This window comes from Glycine soja, chromosome 5 (assembly GCF_004193775.1).
Source record: "Glycine soja cultivar W05 chromosome 5, ASM419377v2, whole genome shotgun sequence".
Taxonomy (NCBI): domain Eukaryota; kingdom Viridiplantae; phylum Streptophyta; class Magnoliopsida; order Fabales; family Fabaceae; genus Glycine; species Glycine soja.
The window spans coordinates 38,220,313-38,247,242 of record NC_041006.1 but is presented as its reverse complement, the minus strand read 5'-3'; the positions used below and the strand labels follow the sequence as shown (position 1 = coordinate 38,247,242).

General features: G+C 35.4%; 4 protein-coding genes across 4 annotated transcripts; all 4 read right to left on the bottom strand.

The window, feature by feature from the left end:
* Window positions 1-261: 261 nt before the first annotated feature.
* On the bottom strand, window positions 262-6,100 carry LOC114413075 (chloroplast sensor kinase, chloroplastic-like). The gene is made up of 9 exons (XM_028377254.1): window positions 5,661-6,100; window positions 4,579-4,743; window positions 4,148-4,468; window positions 3,723-3,788; window positions 3,575-3,643; window positions 2,977-3,069; window positions 1,793-2,016; window positions 1,255-1,531; window positions 262-822 (listed from the first exon to the last, which is right to left on the bottom strand). Exons 1-9 carry the CDS (start codon window positions 6,021-6,023, stop codon window positions 568-570), a joined length of 1,833 nt encoding a protein of 610 aa, XP_028233055.1. The 5' UTR covers window positions 6,024-6,100; the 3' UTR covers window positions 262-567.
* A 2,199-nt stretch (window positions 6,101-8,299) lies between these two features.
* LOC114413074 (eukaryotic translation initiation factor 4B2-like) lies at window positions 8,300-13,140 on the bottom strand. The gene is made up of 3 exons (XM_028377253.1): window positions 11,748-13,140; window positions 8,837-9,268; window positions 8,300-8,669 (listed from the first exon to the last, which is right to left on the bottom strand). Exons 1-3 carry the CDS (start codon window positions 12,881-12,883, stop codon window positions 8,645-8,647), a joined length of 1,593 nt encoding a protein of 530 aa, XP_028233054.1. The 5' UTR covers window positions 12,884-13,140; the 3' UTR covers window positions 8,300-8,644.
* A 4,898-nt stretch (window positions 13,141-18,038) lies between these two features.
* Window positions 18,039-19,632, bottom strand: LOC114413073 (60S acidic ribosomal protein P3-like). Its single transcript, XM_028377252.1, has 2 exons — window positions 19,340-19,632; window positions 18,039-18,473 (listed from the first exon to the last, which is right to left on the bottom strand). The coding sequence occupies exons 1-2, from the start codon at window positions 19,535-19,537 to the stop codon at window positions 18,309-18,311; spliced, it is 363 nt and encodes a 120-aa protein (XP_028233053.1). The 5' UTR covers window positions 19,538-19,632; the 3' UTR covers window positions 18,039-18,308.
* A 946-nt stretch (window positions 19,633-20,578) lies between these two features.
* LOC114413072 lies at window positions 20,579-26,377 on the bottom strand. Its single transcript, XM_028377251.1, has 15 exons — window positions 26,359-26,377; window positions 26,058-26,133; window positions 24,726-24,885; window positions 24,369-24,626; window positions 23,999-24,173; window positions 23,413-23,474; window positions 23,123-23,286; window positions 22,890-22,987; window positions 22,628-22,686; window positions 22,380-22,514; window positions 22,052-22,296; window positions 21,792-21,951; window positions 21,525-21,600; window positions 21,367-21,417; window positions 20,579-21,090 (listed from the first exon to the last, which is right to left on the bottom strand). Exons 2-15 carry the CDS (start codon window positions 26,120-26,122, stop codon window positions 20,876-20,878), a joined length of 1,923 nt encoding a protein of 640 aa, XP_028233052.1. The 5' UTR covers window positions 26,123-26,133; window positions 26,359-26,377; the 3' UTR covers window positions 20,579-20,875.
* Between the last annotated feature and the right edge of the window lie 553 nt (window positions 26,378-26,930).

The window sequence follows — 26,930 nt, the reverse complement described above, 5'->3', positions numbered from 1 at the left end:
AGGATTAATTGAGACAAATTGAAATTGGGATGCCTATGTACACACACAAAAAAAAAAAGATTTAGTTTAAGAAATTATTAGAACGAAATTAAAGTTATAGATATTTATTTGTAAAAGAATAAAGTTTGAGCATCTTTTTTAACAAGTACACTTCCGTATACTGCTCCTTAGACAAATCAATACATAAGGATAATAATTATGAGTCATTTCCGAAAACTGTGAGTATTTTCGTTTATTTATATTGGATTAAGGGGATTCACATGGTACAAATCAGATACGTAGTCTCTTGTAAAAACCCAACAAGTTTTCCTGTCATCTAATATGCATACACTGTTTATTATGTTATTGTTTACATGGTGACACACAGCAAAGTAATATATTAACTCAACCAAAGAAATTTTTACGAGCTATATACAGAACCGGATACTTATCTTTAGCAACAACGAAGAAAGAACTAGTAATATTTACCACTCCTTAATTTCACAATCTTATATACTGGCCAAGTGCTACAATGTAGAATTGTATGAGAAGGAATCTATTTATCTTCAATGGAACTTCAAACTCATGCTATACCTCTTGGGCGTGGCTACTCAAATCAGATTGTACAATTGATGAAGGAAGCCAGAGTTCCACACGAGTTCCCCCAGCTCCAAGAGGAGCATCTTTAATCCGAGGCGAAACAATGCGGACGACACAGCCATAACTCTCGAGTATCTCACGGGCAACAGTCAACCCAGCAACAAAGTTCCAAGTCATATTGTCTTCAATCATATTATCAGACAACAGTTCTTGTCCATAAGGTGTGAGTGAGTGCATCTGAGTCTGCAGGCAAGTTCATAACCAACAATTAGTTTCCATTTTCACAAAATTCAATTCCCTAGGAATAAAGCACTCAATCGAAGAATTGTTTGAATAGAAGCAACAAGGAAGTGCTTGAAAGATGTCATAGAATCAAGTGCTATGTGTACCACAAAGGAAGTGTTCGAATATCAACAATATAATGGTATTTTTATGGAGGGCTCCAAATCTCTATAGACTTACAGACATGTTACTATGATTATGAATCATGCAAATTATACGTTGGGAAAAGCTGCACTAATTCCCTCACAAAATGGCATCAATACACTGTTTACCAAGTCCAAAGCATTAAATGTTCCCAAGTTTCCCATGGAGATGCTTCAAATTTGCAAATTAAACGCAAAGAAAAATGAGTAAGCACAGCAGGGAGTCGGAGTGGGAGTGGGCTGAAGTTACCATATAGTGCATATCAGGTCCATCATCATCAATAAGTACAAGGGTACCACCAGCTGGTGCTGCCGTAGATACAATTTCAACCTTCCCTCCAACATGTGTGCGTAGTAAAGCACCTTCAATAAGATTGCTGAAAGCCTGGCGCAATGCAGGTTCTTCTACAGCAGCTAGCAAAGGTGATGATGAGAGTTCACTTAGTTCTACTACACGTTTTTGACCCTGGGCAAGTGGTCTCACTGAATCAACCAAGTCTGCCAATACTTCAGAAACATTGCATGATCTTCCTGACATGAATGAAAAGCATAAGCAAAATAAATGCAGAAAAAATTTAACTGTTGAAAGGTAAAAGAAATAAATATCTAAAAGCTAATGAAAGAGACTAACTTTATAATATATTGTTGATTGTTGATGCAACAAAAAGTGCAAGTTAGGAGTTTATGAGATATAACAAAATCAAGAGAATATATTATATAGAAGATATGGGGATACATCATGACACTATGAAAAGAAGCATAAGCATTAACCAACCAATGAAACCTACCTGATTCCATGTTGCAATGGAGCAAGGGCCAAAGGTGGTAGTGGCATCTCTATATCTTGGACAGCAGCACTTAGAGATAGTGACTCACTAGATTTTTTCATTTTATTTGCAGAGACATCACCTGGAGAGCTATCTAACAACTGAGATCTTGATGATTCAGCAAGTATGTGAGTAGAACCATTCATTTTCTTGATTGCTTCTTCATTGTAGCGCACTATATTTGTCTACATATTGGACAAAAATTGAATATCAAAGGCACTGGTTTCTATCAGTGTTTGCTTGCCTTTTTTTGTTTATTTCAACAACATTTAATTTTTAAACGTTTTCACTTTAGGAACCTGTGTTTTATGAATTTGAAAGGGCTTTTTATCCTTGCTTTTGTTGTTTATGGATTGTTTAATGAGTTCTTGCTTTATTTAGTATATCTTTTGAAAATGAGTAACTAAATCCATAACTGGGAGTTACTTAATGTTAATATAAGCAGTTATTTCTCTAAAATAAGTTGAATCAAACATGCACTTAGAATTGTTGCATGACCAAACCTCAATTCTTGAATTCCAATTGGTTATTATTATTATTAAATTAACAGGTCACTTGGTTCATTATGTTTTTCTTGTTTTGTGCCTTACATGACCAAACTTGGTATTTTGACAAGGGTAAGAATATAACAACTCATGACCACAGATTCTTAATAGGTTAGAAGAGGTGATTCATGACTGATAAGAGAACACATAAGTATAGAGAAATTGGAAATTCCACAATTGTATACACATGAGGCCAAAGCCCTAGCCAATTTTATAACTGAACTCTTCATGTTCTTTGGGAATTAAATTCCTAATTCATCTTTCTCTTTTAATTCTTTTGCAGTAGTCCCTTTTTGATAGTTTGAATAGCAAAAGGTTTAACAGAACTCACTAATTCAATAAACATGAATTGAATTAATCCCTTGAATATGATACTTAGGACTCAAATCCCTTTATTACTTTTGTGACAAGACACACTTGCCCATAAGAGTATTTTTGCATGCAAAATTATATAGAGGTAGAGTCAAGAGACAACAAGTGATGAGGATTCAAGATCTTCCAGCCAACATACATTGAAATTCAATAAGTCATTAATTGATTATAGGTATACGAAAAGTATTTGCATGTATGCATGATTATAAGTACAAGAGAAAGAAGTACCTTTGTCAAATAAACAGCATCCTGTAGTTGTTGGAGAACATCCCTCAGACGATCACCTTGCACCAAGAGGTCTTCAACAATGTCATGTGAAATCTGTGCAATTACCAATTATAAGACATTGTTGACATGCAATAACTACAAGTTATGAATAACTATAGTTTAGATTCAACATCCTTTGAGATTGAACTCTTTATTTCCTTTTGCAGCATGTTCACTCTAATTTTCTGGATAGATCTATATTTATTTAGTAATATTTTTACCAAACATCTCCTATATCCTTGCATTTAAAACTATGATAGAACTCAATTCAAGGCATCATGAATAAGATAGTCACCAATCACCAACTCACTAAAGTTAGCACATTCAGTACACATAAAGTGCATGCTGAAATAAAGGCATTTCAGAATATTAAATCCACCTAAAAAAGTAATTTAATGATAGTTTAAAAATGTGCACTTGTAGAGTCAGAGACTAGACATGATCATGTGTCAGTTCAGCTTGGACTTTGTCCAACCCAGCTACTGGGTTCCCCAATAACAGAAATGTAAGTGCATGTCAATTTACATTTCATCAGGTACAATTTAGACAATTTTCAAACCTGAGTTCTCTTTGTCTGTGTAGACAGGATTTTACTTAAGGTTTGAATACTTGAAAGTGGACCACGGATCTGTATAAATTAAAAAAAAAATTAGAATAGGATGAAAATGAGACATTAAAGGAATGCAACAATAGTCAATAACTCATACTTGCTCAACCAGATTACCCATCCTGACATTATTTTGCCATGTTGATTGCTGAAGTAACATTGCTTTCTGTAAAAGTAGCATAAATTTAGGCCCATACAAGATGTCAAAGCTATTCTTATAACAGTCTTGAAACCATACATAAAAGTTAAAGAGAAATAAATTAAAAGACTTGCATTGCAAGCTAAAAAATAACAGTTACTCAGTCTTACTCAAGTGATGGATTAAATAATTGTGAACTTCAATGCAACAACTTGCAAAGCACACATTCAAGTAGCAAATGTTATGAAATGCAAATTTCAAGGCAACTCCCACAAAATTCATGTAGCATCAAACTTTCTAGCATTTCATATTTGAATAGTGACGCGTTAATGTAATGGTTTTTCTTCTCTCTTTTTTTTCAGGGGAAAAAGATGCAGTATATAAACCTGATCCATGACATATGCCATAGCTAGAGACTGTGAAATGTTGACAGCATTTGATCTTTGCTCAGAAGTGAAGTTATGCATACCAACTGCCTCATTCTTGACCTGAAGATTCTGAATTTCCCTTGACTTCTTATCTAAATCCAAAAAGGGAGGAAATGAATAAGGTTCCTCAACAGACATGAGGTTTTCTGGCCCATCACTTTGAGATTTCTGACACTGTTCCTGCTCCACCAATGGAAGCTCAGCAACCAAGAAACCAACAACAAATGGGTGTTTCACCATCGGAAGAACCACAGCCTTACATTCAGGGACAACATTAACCTACAATTAACATTCAAACCTATATTAACATTCATCCTACCCAACAAGAATAATCAAGCACAGTGGAACAGAAGCAGAAGCACATTGTGTGCTCAAGGTATTCAACACACTTGTGAATTGGAAAGCGTGGCCTCGGCAGCACGCAAGCCTGCAGGAATATTAAAATGACCCACAAGAATGACAATGCCCTCTGCCTCTGCATCTCCAGGGTACAGTGCAACCCGCCGCAGCTCCAACCGATCCATCACATAACTACCAGCTGGTCTAACATACACCTGAACAAAGCAAACAACATAGCTCCTTAACCACATCACTCAGTTCAAATTTAAGAAAGCATACATTTTAGTGCTTAATTAGAAATGTAAATTTAACCCCTAAAATGAGTAAAACATCAATTTAGTTTCTAAATTTGTCAATAACAGCCAACTTGGTCATAAATATTACAAAAAAAGCAAATTTAGTCCCTATCTCTAGTAACAATCTGTCGATCAATTTGATCCATGAAATTGGATCAATTTGGTCCCTAACATTACCAAATTAGCCAATCTAGTGCCTAACATCTGCTAGTTAATTTGGTTACAGCCTTTGAGGCACCCAATTGACTGACTAATGTGCACATACACGAAGAACCAACAAAATTGGTCAAATTCAAGACTAAATTGATGGCAAGGTTTTATAAAACACTCAGCAACTGCGGTTTCAGCCACCACATGAAGGCTTTTGTTGTCCTTGGGACTGAAATTGCAATTACATCAGCTTTATTTTCCCTCAAATTTCTGCAATATAAATGGATAACAACAAAACCTCAACGGGGATGGCAACTTAAAACCTTGATTGACGGATGATGCTAATTTAAAGAAGCAGACGAATCATCAATTCGATCCCCCCACCCCCCACAAAAAAAAGTATTATTCTCTCTCCACAGTAATCCCTCAAGTATCGAATATCCATTAGTTCGATCTATAGAAAATTGATATATTTTACTAATAGTCCGGGATCAATTTGAAGAGTTTTTCAATATTTGAAAGAGTACTTAAGCACGATTTCTAATACTTGTTATTTGTTGGTAGAGAGGATAATACTTGAGAGATGAAATTGATGGTATATTTAAGCGACTTGAATTGAAGCTAGACAAGGATGCATGCAGATGAGATGAATTAAAAAACAGGAGAAAGGAAATGAGAATCGGAACCGAGAGGAGGGCTTCGGGAACGATTCTGCGAAAGAGATGAAGCTGGTGGAGGCAGAGTCGGTGGAAGTCGGTGCTGGGAAGCACCAGTCCGCTCTGGCGCTCGTTCTCGAGCTGCTGGGTGAATTGGACGGGGGAGGTGGAGGCTTTGCGAATGGCGGCGGCGACTGCGGCGGCGGAAGGCACGGTGAGGCGGAGGGCGTCATCGGAATGGGAGGTAGGGTTGGGGTTGATGGTTTGGAGGAAGCATGAAGGGGTGTGTGTGAGTGTGAGAGGGAGGCTGAGCGAATTTGAGAAAAATCGGTGGTGGGATTTGGTGTTGAATGGCCAGAAAGTAAGAGTGGAGCTCGCTGCACAGACAAGCATTTGCCTTAGCTACACCAAACTTACAACTGCCCAGATAAGTCAATTCCTCTCATTCTACCATTCATCTACAGGCTATCCCAGCTTAAAACAATTTATTTCAACTTAATTTTAAATGTATTTTCATTCTTGTTTTCTGAATGGAAAGATAAAAAAACTAATTATTTTTTATTATTTTTCTCTAGTTAACATAAAAAGAAAAGGGACAACCAAATACAATGAAGAGGAAATTTTTAATTTCTTTTTTTAGTACAAAAAGAAAGGATCAAGAAAAGAAAAGAAAAAGGCATTTTTGGTTATTAATTAGGTATTTACATAAAGACCAAACATAAATAGAGTGACCAAAAAGTTAATTAAATTGTCTACATAAAATTATAAAATGTTACATGCTTGCGAAAAAGTGACTCGTTAATCACATCATCAGGAAACAATCATAAATCGCCCAAAATACTGATTTTGAAAGAATAAGAAACCAGAATAATTTTTTTTTTATAAAAAAAAACAGGAGCAATCAAAACTCACAAGAATAAAGGAAATAAAAAAAAACAAAAAAAAAATTATAGTATTGATTATATTTCTCTTTTTGTTTCACTTACGGTCTATGAATTCTTTTCTTTGCAAGGTGTATACGTTCAAATCTTAATTTAGCACGTTAATAATAAGCCCCTGTTTAACACGTAATAATAACAATTAACATGCTAAATCTCATTAAATATACATCAATGATAAATAAAATTTGTCAAACATAATTCATTAAAAACTAAATAAGACCTGCCAGTTTAAGCACATGGATCCAAATTCACTCTTGCAAGAACGTTAATTTATGTGTCCTAATGGATTAATCGCAGGGGATAACAAGCCCTTTTTAAAGGGGTGTTGCTAGGTGCACCCAGCACTATTGCTGGTGCACCCAGTATATTTCATAAATGGCAAAAATGCCCCTGCTTGTTTTTCATTTAAATGGCACTATTGCTGGTGGTTTTTTTTGTTTTACATTTTTATCATTGTGCTCCAGTTTCTCCCGTTCGTGGTCATTTTCCATTGTTGAGAGAGGTAGCAGTTCAGTGGAGCTAAAAGTGTTACCCATGGATGATTGTTGCAGTTATTGGTTTGATTTCGTCGGAGATACACATTTTTCTTGCTTTTATGGATAACTAGTGTTCTAGTAGATTTGGTTTTTTTTCACATACGGATGAAGTAGATCCGTAAGTATGAAGTACAACATACGGATGAAGATGTAATTCATCCGTATGGTTTATATGGATGAACTACATCCATGTGCATTAGTTTGTACTTACGGATGTACTTCATCCGTATAAACCATGCGGATGAACTACATCCTTATAAACCATACGGATGTAGTTCATTCGTATAAGTCCTCACCCCTAGCTAATAAATCATACGGATGTAGTTTGTTCGTATAAGTCCTCACCCCTAGTTGATAAACCCTAATCCAACCATCCTAATCCCTAATGCCTACACACTAAGCCTTTAACTAAACCCTAAGCACTAAACTAAACCCTAAACATTTACAAATTGAAAAACTACCAATAACATGTATTTTTTTTTTTTTTTGTCAAATTCACCACTTACTATTCCAATAACAATAAACCTACATAACCCTAAATCCTCACTCCTAGCTGATAAACCCTAGTCCAACCACCATAAACCCTAACACCTACGCCATAAGCCCTTGATTAAACCCTAAGCCCTAAACTAAACCATAAATCCTAAACATCTACAAATTGTACAACTACCAATAACATACCATCATATATGAGTACATATTGAAAACACAAAATACATAATTAAATAACATATCACTATTTTGATTCAAATATATTAAACTAACCAATGAAACAATGTTACGTAACCAGTTTATGGAAAAGCAAACACAACACTAGACGTGACTATAACTATTAACTTATTGTCATAGAGATGGGAAATATCACTCTTACAAACTTTTTCCTAAAGTTGGCGATATCAGATTCAGGAGATAAACTTAAAAACTCTTATGGGTTGTTTGATCCAGTAATAAAATCATAACTTAGCATGCACTTTCCATCCCTTTCTCCACACTATGGTCAAGGACCTTTAGGGAGTAAAAGGTACTTTCCAATATTAAGGATGGCACGGGGATAATACATAAATACTGGGATATCAATTTTCAAACAAAAATATGATACTGAAACTGGCCAATGTTACAAGTAGAGGATGATAGCGGCTTTAAGCAACCAATGTTACGGCACTAAACTGGACAGCACCGTGCAGACGCAAAATTTAAGAAAAATAATTTTATATTAGAATTCAGAACAATATCACATTAACATTAACTAGTAAGTTCCAAGATTCTCAATAAAAATTTTGTCCTAATAAAATTACAGGCTTTCTGCCTTCATCCAGACACCCAAAAAATTACCAGAAGGGGAAAAACAAATTTACAATGTTTCGAGATGCAATAACAGATTAGGCAAAAGTTTTAGTGCCAGTACTCAATGATTGTTGCTCCAATTGCCTGGAGTAAAATGAACAAAACGATTAGAAAAGACAAGTAATAAAATAGTAGTATTAGGTTCTGGTCATCAAAAGTTGAAGATAACTCTTAATCCACACAAAACTGCTGTTCACCATCTCTCTCTTGACGTTGACCTGTAAGACAACAAATATCAGCATTCTCAAACACTTCTTCCCAAAATGTAATAGCTATATATGCTAAATAATACAAGAGAATAAACAAAATTGAATTCAAAGCCACTGTCAATTTTGTAACTTAACCAGTTGCCATAAATAATGTAAAAATAACACATATTACTCACCTATTCAAGTCTCGGCTGCCAGAAAACCATCCCCTTTCCCTGCTACCTTGAAACTGTCTTCTGTCATCACTAGGATGCATCCACATATCTCCTGTACCACGAGATCGAGGTCTGTCTGTAAAATCCACACTTCTAGAATCCTCAAAGGAGCCAGATCTAGAATGTGGCCTATCAGAAAAAGTAGAAGACTTTCCTGCCGATGAACCTGGCCTTTCAATGGCTTTCTGCCCAAAACGAACTTTGTCGTCCAAATCACGGATAAGAAGTTCCAGCTCCTTTTCTTTCTGTTGTAATATTGCATGTGTACTGGTTTGGTCTCCACCAGCCTCATCCACAGATTCCTTGTTTGAATTTATTGTAGACTCTTTCTCAAGTTCTTTCTTTAAATTATCAATTTCTTCTTTTAATAATTTTTCCTCCATTGTCTCAGGCCTGAAATAATTCAGGAGTCAACAAGGTAACTAGAACTTTTGAAAGACAACAATTCACAATTAATTACACAAAATTATGTAGCAATGTTGCGCATAATCTAGCAAGGTGAACAAAATAAACAAGGAGATGATAGAGATTTATGAAAGCAAGTCCTGATTAATGCCAAACTATTAGGAGTAAATGATATAGAACAATGATTATACTATTAGCAATTCACGTGTTGAAAATATAAGGTTCCGGTAAGGAAGAAGAAAAAGATAGAAAGATACCAATATACTGAAATTGATACATAGCTTCCATACAATACCACAATCCAATACTTCTATTTACACTAGAAATTGTGTCTAGTACTGGTACAACTACTACAAGCCCAAGGCAAATAACACTGAAACTTAGTAATCCTAGGACAGGGTTCAATAACAGAGTGCAGCCAGAAAAACAGCCAGTTAGCCATAGCCAGCAGGTTAACTCACACATGCTGACCAAAAGTGAGTTGCAAACTTCAGCAACCACCCTTTGGTCACTTTAAACAGCTGGGCATCAGCCAAGGTTGATTCTGCCGTGTTTAGGACACGGCCTTAGGTCACAACAAGGATTAGAGACTTAAAAATATAACATAAAAAATCATAGATTCTGACACAAATTTGATGAGCTCAGCGAAGCAAAAAAGACAGATCCTTATCAAGAAGGAAGATACAGATCTAAAATCATGTTGGAAATATAGGTTAAGAATTAGAAGAGAAAGAATGGGGAAAAAAATGACAAACAGTAGTAACCAACCAAAAAATAGTGTGATACAATATTTATGCCAATAACTTGAAGAAGTACTACTTGTGCAAGTACAATCTCAACTCTGCAACACTAGAACTTAATAAAACAACAATCAAGCCTTTTCCCACTAATCAGCTACATGGATCAAATGACAACACAATTTTCTATAATAAATCATGTCTCTAGACAAACCATTAACCTCTAAATCCTTCTTAATGGTCTCTTGTATAGTTTTCTCAGTTTACTTTTGTCTCTAGTGATTAGGATCCCCTCATCTAATCTACTCTCCTAATAGGGTCTTCTATAAGTCTTCTCCACATATGCCCAAATAATAAACAACCTAAAGCAAGATTCTCCTAAAAGGTACGTTTATTTAAACAAGAGCAATCAGCAATGTGAATCCAAAGCATGTCTCAACATCCCAAACTTCTATTTATCCTCTTGACTCTTCAATTACGATTATAACATTTGCAAAAAGTGTTCATCATCCAACACTAGGACTTGATGCCCCTAATATTCTAACACCAACAGATATTTATTTTTCAACTCAATTCTGTTTTGAAAAAATATCAATGGATCTAATCAACTATTTGCTTCATTCTGTAATCCCCAAGATATAGAAGGTGGGGCTAGGTATCACTCCCTTGGATGACCTAGTATTCACTACAAATAAACCCCAGAATTTATACTAGAAGCCAACTATAAAAACCTTTCAATGATAATCAAAAGTGAGAGGTATACATATACCAGCATGAAATCCCAGGCATAATTTTCACGTGGGTTCCACACATGGTTGTTGTGGTGCATCTACCATGGGCATTGTCCTCATTCAAGAAATTTTCAATAACTGAAGAAACGAGGCAATAATTATTTTACAGATACCAAGTCTTTTACAGGCATAATAAAACTTGACTGGGAAGTCAGAAGTTCTCTATGGCATCCATAATTCATGTATAATCCTAATAAGGTTTGATTTCTTTCATAAGATTTAACTGAAATAGCAACAAATAGCTCTACAAACCATATAGTTCTGAATTTAACAGAGAAAATTAGAAGGAAGCCTCATTATCGTAGTAATTTATTACATGGATACCTATCTTATTTTTCATAACCACTATATGACATCCACAATTAGCTCTTGATCAAGGAATAGAATATATATTATATAGTAACCATTTACTGATGTTCACACTCTTGTCTTACTCCCATTAAAATCTTACTAATTAGAGTAGTTAAAAAACAACGACCCTCTAATCAGTACAATGTGCCAACCCCCCCCCCCCCCCCCCCCCCCCAAAAAAAAAAAAACTACTTCCATCAAAAAATACAACCTGCTTGGGATCCAATCCTAGTGGACACTCTTAATTAAATTTTACCTACAAATCATGCCCATATGATTTGCCTAATCTGTAAATATTCCCATAAATCAAACTAATTCAACACACCACAACAATCCACCATTAAAGCAAATTTATGGTTATTGCATAATGGGGACGAAAGCTCTTTTGGTAATCACTTGCAACTATTGAATAATGCGAGCAAATCCAGTATGACCAGACACAAATTCAAGTTCAAACAAAAGCCTAGAGGCCAATCTAAGACCATTACCAATCATCCACTACAAACAAGGCAACCTTTACAAGTTCAAAAAACGGATCAAAGAAGAAACAATAAAAGCATCAATTGACAAAAACAAACAAAACAAAACCTGTCAACAGAGCGATGCTCCAATTCAAGATCAATTTTCCTCCAATCCATGCCTCGCTCGCCCAGCACAGCCTCCCTAGGCTTGGCATCCCCAAAGGGGTTCACCTTGGGCCTCGATTTCACCACAGCATCGGTCCCCTGCAACCCAGGACCCTCAGAGCGATTGGACTGAGCACTTGAAGGCCTGCTAGAGTGCGAACTCGGGGGACGGCTCGTCTTCTTCGTCTCAATCTCCGAATCCATCTTTTTCCAATCCAAACCCTTTTCAGCCAACACCTGCTCCCGCGGCCTCGCCGCGCCAAACGGATTTGCCTTATTCGATGCCTTCACCGGAGACTCGTTCACCACACCATCGCCTCGTGGCGGATCTAACACCAGCCTCGGTCGCTCCGTCCGGTCAACCTCACGCGGCGGACCGCCTCTCGTCCACCGATCAGGCTCCACTCCGGAATCGCGAAAACCAGAACCGAAATTGGAAGATCTAACAGGAACAGGCTTCTTACCAGCCGCCCAACTGTCCACATCATCAGCCCTAGACGCACCACCAAAACCGCCACCGCCGCCGCCGCCGCCGCCGCCACCACCAGAACCGCCATAACCGCCGCCACCAAAGCGATTCTGGCGACCGGAATCGAAGGCAGGGAGAGATTTCTTCACAGACGCCCAATTATCAACCTCATCAGCCCTGGACGGCTGATCGAGTTCCGAAACCCTAGGATTCGGACCCCTGCGCTCCTCGTCGAATCCGCCGTAGGATCTTCTGCCTCCTCCGCCCCACGAACCTTCGTTGTTGCCGCCGTCTCGGTCGCGCGAGCGACCGCCGGAGCGGTCATAGGAGGAGAAACCGCCGCCAAGGCGGTTGAACGGCATTTCATCGGCGGAACGCTCCTTGGGACCGGTGGGAAGGGCGAGCATCTCGTCACGCGTAAGGCCCTGGTCGAAACCGCCACGGTTGAACTCGGAAAGCGTGATGGTGGTTCCCTTCTTCTTCTTGGGCTTGGAGTTCACGGCCTCCTTGAGGCTGGGAAAGCTTTGGGGCTCGACCGCCGCGGCCGCAGCCTGGGCCTCAGCCTCCTCGGCCTCGGCCCGTTCGGAATCGGCAGCCCAGGCTCCGATGTTGCCCCAGGGTTTCGACATTTGGAGATCTCGAAAGGGAAGAGAAAATGGAGTTAGGTTTTTTGTTTTGTTTTCGGAAATGGGTTTGAACTGAGCCGGGGCTCCGCTAGTGGAGCCGGAGCTCCGAGAACATGCAGAGGAAGAGGAAGAGGAAGGGGATTAGGAGAGCGTGCGTGCGTTGCTTGATGCGAAATGAGAATGGGATTTGGGATCAGGGCTATTCATGGCCCTCTTACCCACCTTCTTTTTCGTTAACCTTTTTTTTCACTGCAAAAGCCCATCAATTTAATTATATTATAAAATACACTATGAATACGCTCATACGCTAGAAGCCTAGTTGAAGCACTTGCCATCGCAGGTATTACACTTTTGATTTATTTTTTCGTTTTGACTTTTTTTTTTTCTCTGTACTTTACTACCTTACCAGTTAAGTTTTGACCTCTTTTTCATTAGTTTTTTTTTTCTCTACCTTATTGTTATTTATAGAGTAAAATTTCACAACTATTTTTATGTACATGAAATAAATATAAATACTATGTTGAAAAATTATTATTATAAAAAATATGTAAATAATATTACTCCTTTTGTTATATTCTTTCATTTCAATTTTTTTCCGTGCATCTTTTCAATCTACTTTACATCTTCTTTTACTTGAAAAATAATACCTCTTTTGCTATAGTATAATTGTCGTCCAAAATTATTTGATACAGATTAAAAAAAATTATAATTTTACAAAATTAGCATTATATTATTATTAATTTATTTATAGATTTTGTTTATCATATAAATAAAAAAATTAATTAATTACATTAAAAAATTAAAATAATAATTATTTTAGATAAATTATTTTCTCTTATGATAATTATAATGGAGGGATGTAGTAATAGTTTTTTTTTTCATTTAAAGTTATGCTTCTTAAATGTCAGCCTTTTAAAATTCAAATCAATTCTTAAAATGATGAAAGTATTAATTCAAACTTTATTATGAAAGTAACAACAAAGACCGTTAACTAATATTTAATTTAAAAATACATTTGTTTATTTCAAATAATAGCACACAGATTAAGAAATAATTAGTATTTTTATTTATATAAAAATATTTTTAACATCATAATAAATCTTTGACTGTTACTGTATTTGTCTCCAATTTACCATAAACGCATAAAACATATAGAAAAATATTACTAGCATTTGAGGAAAGAATCAAAAGTTAGAGTTTCTATTTATTAAGTTGTTGAGGTCAGTGGTGTTGGGTGGGGCATTTGGAGATGTATGGGCGATGAAGTCCTTGTTGGTATTTCTTGAGGTTATGTGGATAAACTTGCTGATTTTTGTTCTTAGGTTGGTATGATTGTTCCTCTTGCGGGTATATTCACATTTGGTTATTCATTATTCATGTGTTGTATTACCCTCTGTTCGTGGGAGAATATTTTTCTATAGTTAGGGGTTGTATTTGCTGCAAACTTATATGTCCATGCCTTCCTGTATCTCTTGCACAGCTTCTGCTTTCTCTCTCCATACTTTTGCCGATTAAAAAAATAAGTGATAAGTGATTACCGTGATGTGAATTAGGAGCTTCAGATTCATTAATTAATTAAAAGAAAGAACAAGACAAGATAACTTGGAGGACATGAAGCCTGACCCAAGGTAACCAAAACAAAAATTATAATAAAAGTTGGGATATGATTCCACTGGGAAAATCATTTTCGATCAGTCAAGTTGAATGATCCGTCAGATTAATTCATATTAATCTATTTTATTTTATTTTTGCCTATATTTATATAAATCTAAAAGAATACATAATTAAAAAAATGAATCAAAATAGATTCAATTGAATTCGAAATTATGTTTATTGAGTCTAACTCGGTGGATGGACCCACCAGACTGGCCTCCCATAAAGTTCGTCCGTTGTTTTGGTCCCTCTCTACGTCCATCGTCTATTTAATGTCAAAACTAAATCATTATTAACTACTTAATTCTTGTTAATCCAATTAGCGAATGATTAGCATAACACATCATAAACTATGGTTTTCTACTTTGCTGGCACTCAACTAACTTATTATTACTTGTCTCTAAATATCTACATGTTTGGGACATTCAAGTATTATTCAATGTTTGGCACTCAACTATGATTTTCTTGTTGAAAAGACTTTGTCAAGTAATTGCAATGTAATGCTTCACGCGCAAATAAAGATTTCGACCTTTTTATCAAAAAGAAAAAAGAAAAAGATTTCAACATGATGAAAGGACATTCAAGTATTATTGTAAATAACATTAATAATATATGTCTTAAATGTCTTAAGTACACGTTATTTATTTATTTATCAGAGTCTATGTCTAATCTAAGTACACACTATTCTCAATTAAATGGTACAACCAGTTTAAATTTGAATGATAATTACATTTTCAAAGTAATTTTTCTTTCTTTTATAAGTTTAATTTTAATGCATTATTAGTATAATTCATTTTTTTCTTCACAATATCAATCAATTGGATAATACTCTATGGTTGTTTTTGAAAGGAGTGATCACAAATGTTAACGATTTTAGTTTTTAAGAACATAACAATTCTTGATTTGTTGAACACGTGTATTCTATTTTTCACACTACAATTGCATTTCTATTATATCCTTCTTTCACACTAAAAAAATTAGATCCTTCTTTTGTTAAAAAAGTTATGTTTGTTTAACATTTTTTTCACAATGTTATGTTTTTTTTTATAACATTTTCCTGTACATTGATTTCGGTCTAAGGGAAAGGAATAATTTTTTTATTCCATTCATTGTATCTAGGATTCGTGCCTCAACAATGACAGTCATTGAAAGTGCATGGAAAATGCGATGGAATTTGTGGAGTTGAACCATGCCAGGAATTTATTAGTTTTGACCCCTTTTTTCCTTACAAGTATTTGACCTACACACTCTTGAAAGTGTTGTCCAAGGAGGGAAGGTAGTGGAAGAAGCTGTGAACAGTTCCTACTGCTCCTAAGTGCTTCAACTTGGCATTAAGGGCTTTCCAAAATATACTGTCTTTTAGAGCACTTGGGGGAAGTATTAGCTGCAGCAACACTGCTATGAACCAAATGTGGCTGAAGCTGTGGCCTTTAGATGGGTGCTTGAAACTGCAACGGACCTCCTTTTTTAATCTGTCCAGTATGAGTCTGATTGCAAACAACTACTTTGCAGGTGTGATTCAAGACTGAGCTCTGTTGCTGAATAGAAGAAATTTTGCTTCTTTTTGCTTTGTAAATAGAGTTGAGAATAAAGCGACAGATTGTTTAGCCCGCCTTATTTTTTATAGAACATGATATATATTGGATTGATGACATTCCTCACCAAGTGCCCAATGTTGTTCATGATGATGTACGACCTTTGAGCCTTCCTTCTGATTAATAATACACCATCCTTAACTTAAATATACATATATATAAAAGAATATAAGAAGAAACAATGTAAATTGTATAATTCAAATAAATAGTTAAAATTAAAACTAACAATCTTAACTATTCGTATATTGCATGATCAATATTTATTTGATACTGCTTATATTATCATTTATTTATACGTTATATATTTAGCATAGGATGTGAATAGAACAAATATATTTTTTTTACTAGAAGTACATTATATCATTCTTATTAAAATATCATTTGCATTACGATCAAAGGTAAAATGAAAAATCTACGGATTAGCTTAATAAGCCGATTTCCTAGCTAAGTTAGGGGCATCCACATATGCCTCCTTATAAATTCAACTTGATAACTAGAAAAAGTTGTAAATGAGCGATTGCAATCAACAAAGATCTAGCCAAATTCAGATAAATCTCTTGCTTCTCTTTGCAGTTGGTCTACCATTACTTTGCTATCAGTCTTGAAGATAATTTGTTGCACACCCCTCTCAGCACACCATTGACTTGCATACAAGAGGGCTAGTGCTTTCCCTTTTCTAGGCTGCAAAGCAGGTTTAAACCAGGCTGTCTTTTTTTTTTTTTTTTAATTAAAGAGGAAGGATCAAGGAGAGATGAGGGTTGACATCCCAACTATGTTGACACCACAACCTCTAATCTCCCAAAAAGATCCTCCTCTAAATATATTCATTAGAAGCAAAAATACAAAACACCTGAGAGGGTCAAACCGTACCCAAGGAATAACACTACGGAAATCTATAAAATGAGAGCCTTTGTCTATACCTAAGAAGCTCTTGAGAAACAAAAAATGTTGGAGAACCCCACCAAGTATACCCAAAAGAATGAGCACCAAAAGAGACAATTCTATCGAAACACGAGTTATCTTCACGATAAATGAGTGATTCTGAAGTTAAATTTGTCCGCGAACTTTTTACAATTCATCCATGTAGTGTAAAGTGTCCAATGGACAGTCTTCGGATGAGAGAAAGCATGAAGGTGAAGTATGGAATCCGTTTAGACCCACTCCAGTCTTATTATCCTCTTCGAAAATGGCAGTATCTACATAGCAATTGAGAAAACCATGAGTATTTAATTACGGGTTTATGTTTACCTCCGAAATATGCAACTCACTATTCCCTTCCAGCACTGTCATAGCTTTCTGACCATCATTCAGGACAGACATAGCTCCAGATATTACCATTGAGCTTGTCTCCATCTTTCCTTCCCAGAGCTTAGTATTCCACCGACACCAAATACTCCATAAGGACATGGCCACCTTATGCATATATCTTAATCATATAATTGCATCAGAATATCAAAGTTATTTTAATTTTAGCCATTCATTTAAATTATACATTTGGATTTCCCTTCTCACCTAATATTCTTTTTATATATGTTATGCATATTGCCAAATTCATCTTCCCTTCAAAAAAATAAAATTCAGATGAAAGTTTTAAATTAAAATAGAATGTAAATGTAAAACTTATACCAAAATTTGAAACTATTAAAACATTTTAGTTTGATTCTTGATATTTTAGTTTGGGGTATCACTCAATTTCAATGCATTGGATGCTGCTTGCAAACCCAATTTCTTTGATCCAATTATGTCAAGCAATTATATTTAGAAGAGTCCTAGTAACACTCTTCCCCCCACCCACCCTACCAATAAATGAGAAAAGCAAAAAAAACGAGAATTTTACCTATGTATTAAAAGTGTTAGGAAATATATTTGCTAATACTATTTCTCATACAGGCTGTGTTTGTTCAGTAACATGTAAGAAGAAAATCGTATTAACAGCAAAAACCGCTTGATCAGCGCAAAATTCTATCCGACAGTGATAAAAGACGAGCGAGACATTTGTTTGAAATAGAAAATACCTACTAAAATCCAATGCAGAAGAACCATTTGGGTCACAGCACATAACTCTATCTGACGAAGTTCAATGTACCATTAACTGGTGAAAAGCAATATACCCACACAATTTATAGGATTAAACACTAAAAACACTTTTCCATCAAAACTCAATAAAAAGCAGAAAATCTCTAATCAAACAGTCCCAATCCCATATCATCATCGGACTCTTCCTCCACCTTTTCTTCCTTTTTCTCAGCAGCCGGGGCAGCATCAGCTGCAGCAGCACCACCTGCAGGTGCAGCTGCAACAGCACCACCGCCACCTCCAACGAATACAGCACCACCCACTATCACCTGAACAAAACAATCAACAACGGAAAAATAACCTGAGTGACCCACTTAATGATTGAATCCAAAAGTTAAACCAGCAAGGCAGAAATGCCACCATCAATAACACAATAATTCATTTAGTCGGACAAGTTTATTTAGTATTGTTCTCCAATTAAAATTAGTTTCATTTCAATAATCGTCTAAGCAATGTTACCAGAGTAAAACTTCAGCTATGGAAAATAAAAGTCAGTTGTCTAAAAAATAACAGAGTGATAGTGCAGAAGCTGAACTCTGTAAATAACAGAGTCTCATGTCTGAGTACATCCTTAAAATTAATACCCACTAAATTGTCTAAAAAATATCAGCAAATGTTACCAGAGTAAAACTTCAATTTTTTCAGAATTGCACTAAAAGCTCTAAAGTAACTAGATCTAAATTCGTACTTGTTTTATGTGTGTACAAATTATATACTTTTAGGTAATGAACAATGATTAAGCTTTGCAAGTCATAGCACTAAAACCTATAATTCTCTTCAAGTCAGCTCATAATCTCAGAGTACTCTGAATGAAAAACCAAAAAATACAATAAAGAAAAAATAATAATAAAGTCAAACTATTAATTCCACAGCAGAATCTCACAAATGAATAATAACATGAACCAAACTAGCAAACTCGGATTCAGCACATTCGTCAATGAAAAATAGCATAACAAAAGCCTAAGCAATACTCGAAACAGGTACAGTGCAATGACGCATAGAAAATGTAATTTTCTACAAAATCAAAATAATACAAAATAAAAAGGATCGAAGATAAACGCAGGATAAACATAAACCGAGAAGTTTTATCTCCGAATCAAAAAACCAAAATCGTCAGGGATGTGAAAATGTGTACCTGGAACACAGCGGAGGTAGGAGACACGGGAGAGAAGGAGGACTGGACTCCACCGGAGGAATCAACGGCGAGAGCGGCTTGCACGAGCTTCCTTTGGAGATCGTAGGTGGAGTCGGCGGAGGCCTCGATGTCGCCGGAATGTTGCTTGGCGCTCCATTCGGCGCCGGATTTGCGAACGACAAAGGTGAAGACTCCCATGGTAATTGGTTACTCTAAGCGAAACCCTAATTGGAAATTGAAGCCTCACAGAGAGCAAAGTTGCAGTGCGGCAATTTGAGTTGAACCAATCGTTTATGTACCAGTCAGGTTTTGGAACCCTAATGCTGTGTACGTGAAAAGTCCATCTAGTCCATCCCAATATGATATTTTAATAACTTATATCAGCGCGCATATTTATGTGTAACTAGAAAAAAAAAATAGAATTTAGTCAAATACATTATTTACTATTATATTATTATTACCGTAAAAAATATTATATCATTAATCAATTAAAAAAATGATATATAATAAGATTATTAATTTTTATAAAAATTATTTTAAAAATTATAATTAAGATAATTTTTAATTGGTTGACCGTACAAATTTAATATTGATGGTACAGAAAACTTATACTAAAAAAACCAACATTTTTTTAATAATTTATAAATGCATTAGTTATATTTAATATTCATCAGAAAACTAAAGTGTTGATTAAAGAAATTAAGGAAATTAAAATATTTTTATTGAATAATTAATTAAAATAAAAAATATTGATTTGAAATAAAAGTTTCTACCTTAACGAAGAACAACGAAGAGTATTTTACCTTAAATAATTGAGAATCACAAATCTTATTTTTCTAAGATTATTTTGTTTCTTTTTTTGTGTTATTTCCTTTCTATTTAATTGACTGCTCATGCCTATAAAATAATAACTCATCAACAATGAAAACTCCTACTTGAAATATCACAATCTCAAATATTGACTTTCGCATTATTAATATCATTTTCTAACCAATTGAACTAATTATAAAATAAATAATATTATTATATATAATACTAAAATATTAAAATTTTTAACCAATTAAGCTAATTATAAAATAAATAATATTATTATATATAATACTAAAATTTCCAATATATATTTAATATTCATGTAAATTTAAAACAATTACTATTTAATACGCACAAAAATCTTTTCTACAATTAATTTTAAATTAATTTGTAAAATATTTTTTTAAAAAAAAAAAGACACTTACCTACTCAAACAAACAAACAAAATTAGTCGTATTATTTTTTTTTCTCTAATTTATTTCCTCTCACTTTCTCTCTTACCAAAAGAATCGTAACATACAACAAGTATAATTTCCTATGTAGTTTGTCTAAACACGGTGCGATCCAACAGTTACGTACCGCACTGCAGTGCATTAACACATACAAATTTCACCTAACCCCCACCATGGGAAGAGTAATAATTAAATAGAGGGGGAAAAAAGCCTCAACAATGAGATGCTGTTTTCTTTTCCTTTTCTGTTCAAAATAATTGGAAGCCATGCCAGACTAGTTGCAATTTAGAAGAAATAGTGCACATCCATGAATTTCCACGTTCATTGATATCGTCCCCTGCGTCGTTATTACGTCTGTTCCACTCCACACTTCCTTGCCCTTGCATGAAGTGATGCTTTTGTCAGGAAGAACCTTAGCCAGATATGATGTCTTTGCATATATCTCCGTCTTCTGTTCGCTTAGATTGAAGAAAGCAAGATAGATTTCCCCTGAATAGAGATATAAGATTAATATAAAAGAATTAATATAGGATTTGACTTTGACTCCTCTTAGAGGGTGAAGTGGATGAAATTATAGTAATTGATTGGACCCTTATTTAAGAGTCAGATGGTACTCATGATTAAGCAAATTCTGTTATTTAAGTTCTTATGTACTCATGATTATTTAAGCAATTAGCATTTTTCCAATTTTGATGCTTTGCAGTTGCAGAAAAGAAGAAAACTCTTGAAATTCATTCAAGTGTTTGTTAGAAAGTAGACAGAGACCTGTTCTTCCTGTTGCGATCCAAGAGCGAATCCCACCAGAATTAACATTTGCTGCATGAATGACCGATGTGCTTTATGAGTGATAAACACAAGGAAATGGGGAAAAAGCAACCCTGGAAACTAGTTCTAAAAAGTGGAAACTGATTACAAAATTTTACCTTCAACATACTCTACAGTTGCACAAAGACCGGAGTAACTATTTACCATGGTCCCATTGGAGTTCAGTTCCCAGATCTGTAGAAGACCAGATAGATCAGCTTCCAACAGAATCAATAAAATACAAATTGGCCAAGGCATATGATACTCAATAGGGGCAAAAATAATAATATGCACATAACGAAGTTGTTTTAACGAATCACACACAGGACTCCTTCCTAAAGATTAAGGGCCACACGCTACTCTTGTAAATATGGACTGCAACATACCTGATTTGAATCCCATCTGCATGGAGAAAATGTACCTCTCCTGAACTCTCTAGAAGTAACCTTTCGTTTTGGAGAAGCATCCAAGCAAAATTTCATTCTGTCAGTTGCAACTAATTGATGTTTCCCTCGATAGTCTGCTGGATACATACTCACCCCATCTCTGTAACAATACCAACGTAACAATTTCTATTGCTAACTGCAACACAAATATTTAAATGGAAGTTGGATAAATGGAAAATAGAAAGATAAAGCATGATTACAATCTGAATTGAAGTTCTCTTTTGTGTACGCAGAAAGTGGCCTGATGCTTGTTTTCTAAACCATTTTTCCAACAGATTCTTTCAAGATCTTGGTTAAGACTTTCAATAGACCAACCACTCGCCTTTGATTCACTGCAGCCAGTCAAACCCAATGAATGTGTAAATGATGCTTTTATTCCTTTCTTAGGTCTTCTTTTTTTCCCTCCAGGGTGCTTCAAGTTAATTGAGCTTGTGACGTAAGGAAACTGTCATTGCAGTAAAGTGAAATGATTCATGATGAGTTCTATGCCTCCATATTATTCCCTAAAAAATTAGATGGCTCACATGCCTCCATATTGTTTGAGCTGAAGTAATTAATCTCTAGCAGGGTAGGATTTGTGATAAGTTCATATGTGGTTGCATCAATCTTCCTCACATCCCCCCCATACATAAGGGGAGACTTCGCCAAAGACCACAAAGTCATCTGCCAGATAAGAATTGATTCACTCAGAGTCTATCATAATGCATGTACGCAGATCAAAATAGATACATGAATATATATGAAATCAACTCAATTATGCTTTTTCTTATCAATACCTGTGTCCTTTTTTCTTCTAGAGTGAGTTTACTAAACCTGTGTGGACCTTCATTTGATCCTACAGATAGAATAAGGGGATAAGAAATAATTCCATAATCCATATTCCAATTACATGAGGATTCTGGTTCACACAAATGAATAATAGATAAAAGCAGTTACTGGATCAATACATACATATAAGTAATAAACAACTCATCCACAGTATGAGGGTTATGACATTCATAATGAGCAAATGAAAAAGTAGCAGCCCAGTCTCATTACCTGGATCAGTTAGCCATCCAAATGGTAGCATGTCCAAATCAGGCCAGGAATTTCCCTTTAAACCTTTTCCTCCTATCATATTAGCTGTAGAAAAATCCCTGGTTCAGAATTAAATGAACTAAAGTTATGTAATATGGTGATAACAGAATGTACACAGAGAAGTAGCATGATTGCAACATACTGCAAAGCTGATAAAAAAAAATCTTAAACAGAAATATAGACAGCTTAATCACCTTGTTACATCAAAATGAGCCTTGACGTCCTCCCATAAATCCCAGTCATCTCCTGTTATTCTATACATGTTAACTAGTCCACTGACATCCTTGGCCATGGCTGGTGTCACACTGGTTCCGGGAGACAGAGAATACACAATAGGGCGATTAAGCTCGCTGAGAACCTGTCATGGCATGCCATATGACAAATTTTAGCCAATAAATCATTGGAAAAATATTACCAATCTCAGTGTTTATGTGAGAATGAGAGGTAGTGAAGAGGGTAAGAGGGAGAGGGAACTGTAGAATACCTCAGACACATAGCTTATTTCATTTAAATCCAAGTCATCACCAAACACACAATCATGTTTCACTGCAAGGACAGCAGCAAATCTATCAACATAGCTGCCAAAGCATAGCCAAAATGATGATATATATATTCTCATAGATCATAATGAAAATCCAGTTAAGAGTCCACTAACTAATTTCTATTGCATTTTTTTTCTTTGTAAATCTTGAATTAGCACATGAGTGAATAATCCATCAATGCTTAAAAGGCTGACACAATTTTAGAGGTTTACAATGGATGAAACAGGAAATTGTAGTAAACTAACTTTTACAAGTGTGGCCCAATGAAGTAGGCGGTGTTGTTTTTATCTTTAGTGAAAATAGAAGTTCCTTGATATGATAAGACTACTTGAAATCTATTGGACCACTAAAATACCAATTCTGTCTGCTTAGTGTCTTGATGAAAAAAGTAGTACAACTGTTTCAGTTACTAAACTTAGATTAAGATAGGGCAAAAAATTATTTAAATTCATCATGATTGTCGTCTGTGACATGATGCAACTCCTGATAGGGCATAATAAGCAGATTATACATTAGTTTTACTAGTACCAAGATCAACACCCCATGCAGCATACTGCTCATAAAGGGATTTCAAAAAAGCTCTCCCTGCTCCCAACTTCGTATTTACACTCATGAAACCGTGAGGCATCCATGCACAAGCCCTTTCTGGCATTGCTATGTCTTTTGCACGCCACACTCGACCAGATTCTTGATAAGCACCTCCCTAGGAAATTGCAAGAGGAGGAAATCAAGGTCAACAAGAACTTCCAATTAAGATAAAACAATATTCTCATATTCTGCCTGTTATTTTGTACTTTTTTAGAAGAAAAAAATGTATTATGTAAGGCATCCATCACTACAAATTTCTAATACAGAGGTAAAGAAAAAAAATCAAGTCATAGAAGAAATGCAAAAGTACCTTTGTTGTATCTAGGATAGGGGTGTTTGCATTGACAGCTTGTGTGCTTATCCCTCTCATAACATGAATCCCAAACTTCAAACCTAAACTATGTACTCTATTAGCTACATCACTGAATCCCTTCCCGCCTATGGAAGAAGGCCACCTTCCTGGGTCAGGGAGCATCCTTCCCCATTCATCAATCACGTCAAATCCAAGAGAATCAGGATAAGCACCCGTGACTTTCTTCCTATACCAGAGGTAATCCACCACGACAAACTACAAGAGTTGATGGAAAGAAATCAGTCTATATCTAATCAAAGCACTGCTAACACAGTTAAATCATCCATAAGTTATTGTTCTTTGCAGTATCTATACCTGATATCCATGAGCCTTGAGACGTTGAGAAACTATTTCAGCACTTTGTAAGAATTCTTCTTCAGAAATCGTCCAGCAAAAGGAATCATAGGAATTCCAACCTCTTGGTGGGAGGCTAGCTTGCTGTAGGCCACTCTGAGATATATTTTGCGATAACACACTGAAATGACACACTCAGATATATATTATGTTATATCTTTCTTTACTTTTATTGTCTAATATGTGACAAATAAGATTGAGGAATACTAGTTGCACTTAGGATATGATTAAACGACATAAGATTTCAATTTAATATACTTTCCACTTATATTTTCTGCAATTAATTTGGACAAAATTGAAGCTTGCTTGAAAGGTTTAAAAGTCATTCCACACACACTGCTCTAATGGAAGCTAGTTTATATTCTATATTAATTCAAAATCACATTCGAAATAGTAAACATTAATGTTAAAACCTATGCTGAGTTTCAAGTCTACTTCTCCAAATTAACTAATTGAAATTAACCAGACTTGGGCTTCCTGGATTTGACATCGAGGACCTAAGTCAAAAGTTGCATTATTATGTTACTGATTTTAAAAGGTTGCCATACAGGTATATGATTACCATAAACGATATTCAATGCAATTTTTGTAAACAGCTTTTGACATTTAGCTACCAAATACTATATTTAAAGCAATGCATAAAACCAGCTTCTGAAAATCACCCAGCAATACCAAATCCACCCCAAATGTGAGTGAGCTCTATACCTTTTCGTATTCATATAAATTCAGGAAATAATGACAACAGTGCTTTATTATTAATAATAAAAATATTTTCTGTTCGAGACCAAATATGTAAGTAGATATTTTCTTTTAGAGTAAGAATTTACACATCCAAAGTGACAATGGCTAAAAATGCAAAATCTGAGTTGAATTATCCGAGTATCATTAGACTAATTAGACTAATCAACAACAGCAGCAGCACTCCAACTACATATTCAATTTGATAATTCCAAAAGGCAGTGGAAAGTTTGAATACTCGGTAAATCACTAGTATTTCTGCTCACTCACAAGGCAGACTTCTGTTCACACTTCAAGATCCACCAGAGTAATGAAACCATTGTGAATCAGTCCATTTGACAAGCTCAAGCAGCAAGCAATGGCAATGTGAATGAACAAAAAAGCAGAACACTTTATTTATAGGATCTGGATTCAAGCCTCCAATTTATTAACCAGAAATTACCAATCAAGCATATCTTAACAAATATCCAAAATGTAGCATAAAGGACTACACAAGCGAAACTCAGAATCAACAAAACAATAGCAAGAGAAGTAAAAGATTCCATGGCTGCATACCTCAGAGAACAGAGAGCAAGGAGAACCCATAAAGAGGATAAGGACACCGAGAAACACTTCATCATTGCGGGCACGTCTGTTCCACCAAACAACAGTTCCCACTCAGTTAAATACTGATAAAATCTCCAACTTTCGTAATTTATAATAAATTAAATTCGAAATAACAAATATAATATAATAAAATAATGATAATGCGTTGATGCGTTGTGAACCATATATATGTGTGCATGATGCATAATCATATCACATGACATTGAAAGCAACGTAATAACGGTGAGGTTTATCTGTTTCAGACTTTTACTTGAACACAGTCGTGGCTTTCTTCGAAGGGATGCGCATTTTGGTTTTGTCGCGACCTTGTTTAGCCCTTGACACTTGTTTACGTTACGCTACGCGCATGATCCCAATTGCAGAGGAGTAAACGTATATGCCACCTCCAAAAATTTTGCAATTCATTCCAAAATTCGGATTTGTATGGATGTTCGTGACCATCAACGAAAAACGGTATCGGAGATTAAAAATGTGCACGAAATGTGTAGTTTGAAATGGAAATTTTGTACTATGGTGGAGGGAGAGAGAAAAAGAAAAGAAAATGGTAATAAAAATTGACGAGTTGAAGAGGGGTCAGTTTCACACATGCGGTTTGAGAGAACATGATATCATGTGTGGTTTGATGATGTCGTCGGGCATGTGTCTCGAAATTTGCGGGTTATAGCGCGTGGGCGTAGATTCCTCCGCACAAGACAAAGATACACCTAAAGTAAAAGACCTTTCCTTTGGTTTTGCCTCTTAATCTTAATCTTTGTCTATTCTAGATAATTTCACAACTCATTAAATGCTAAACATTTTATAAATTACTACTATATTTATGTT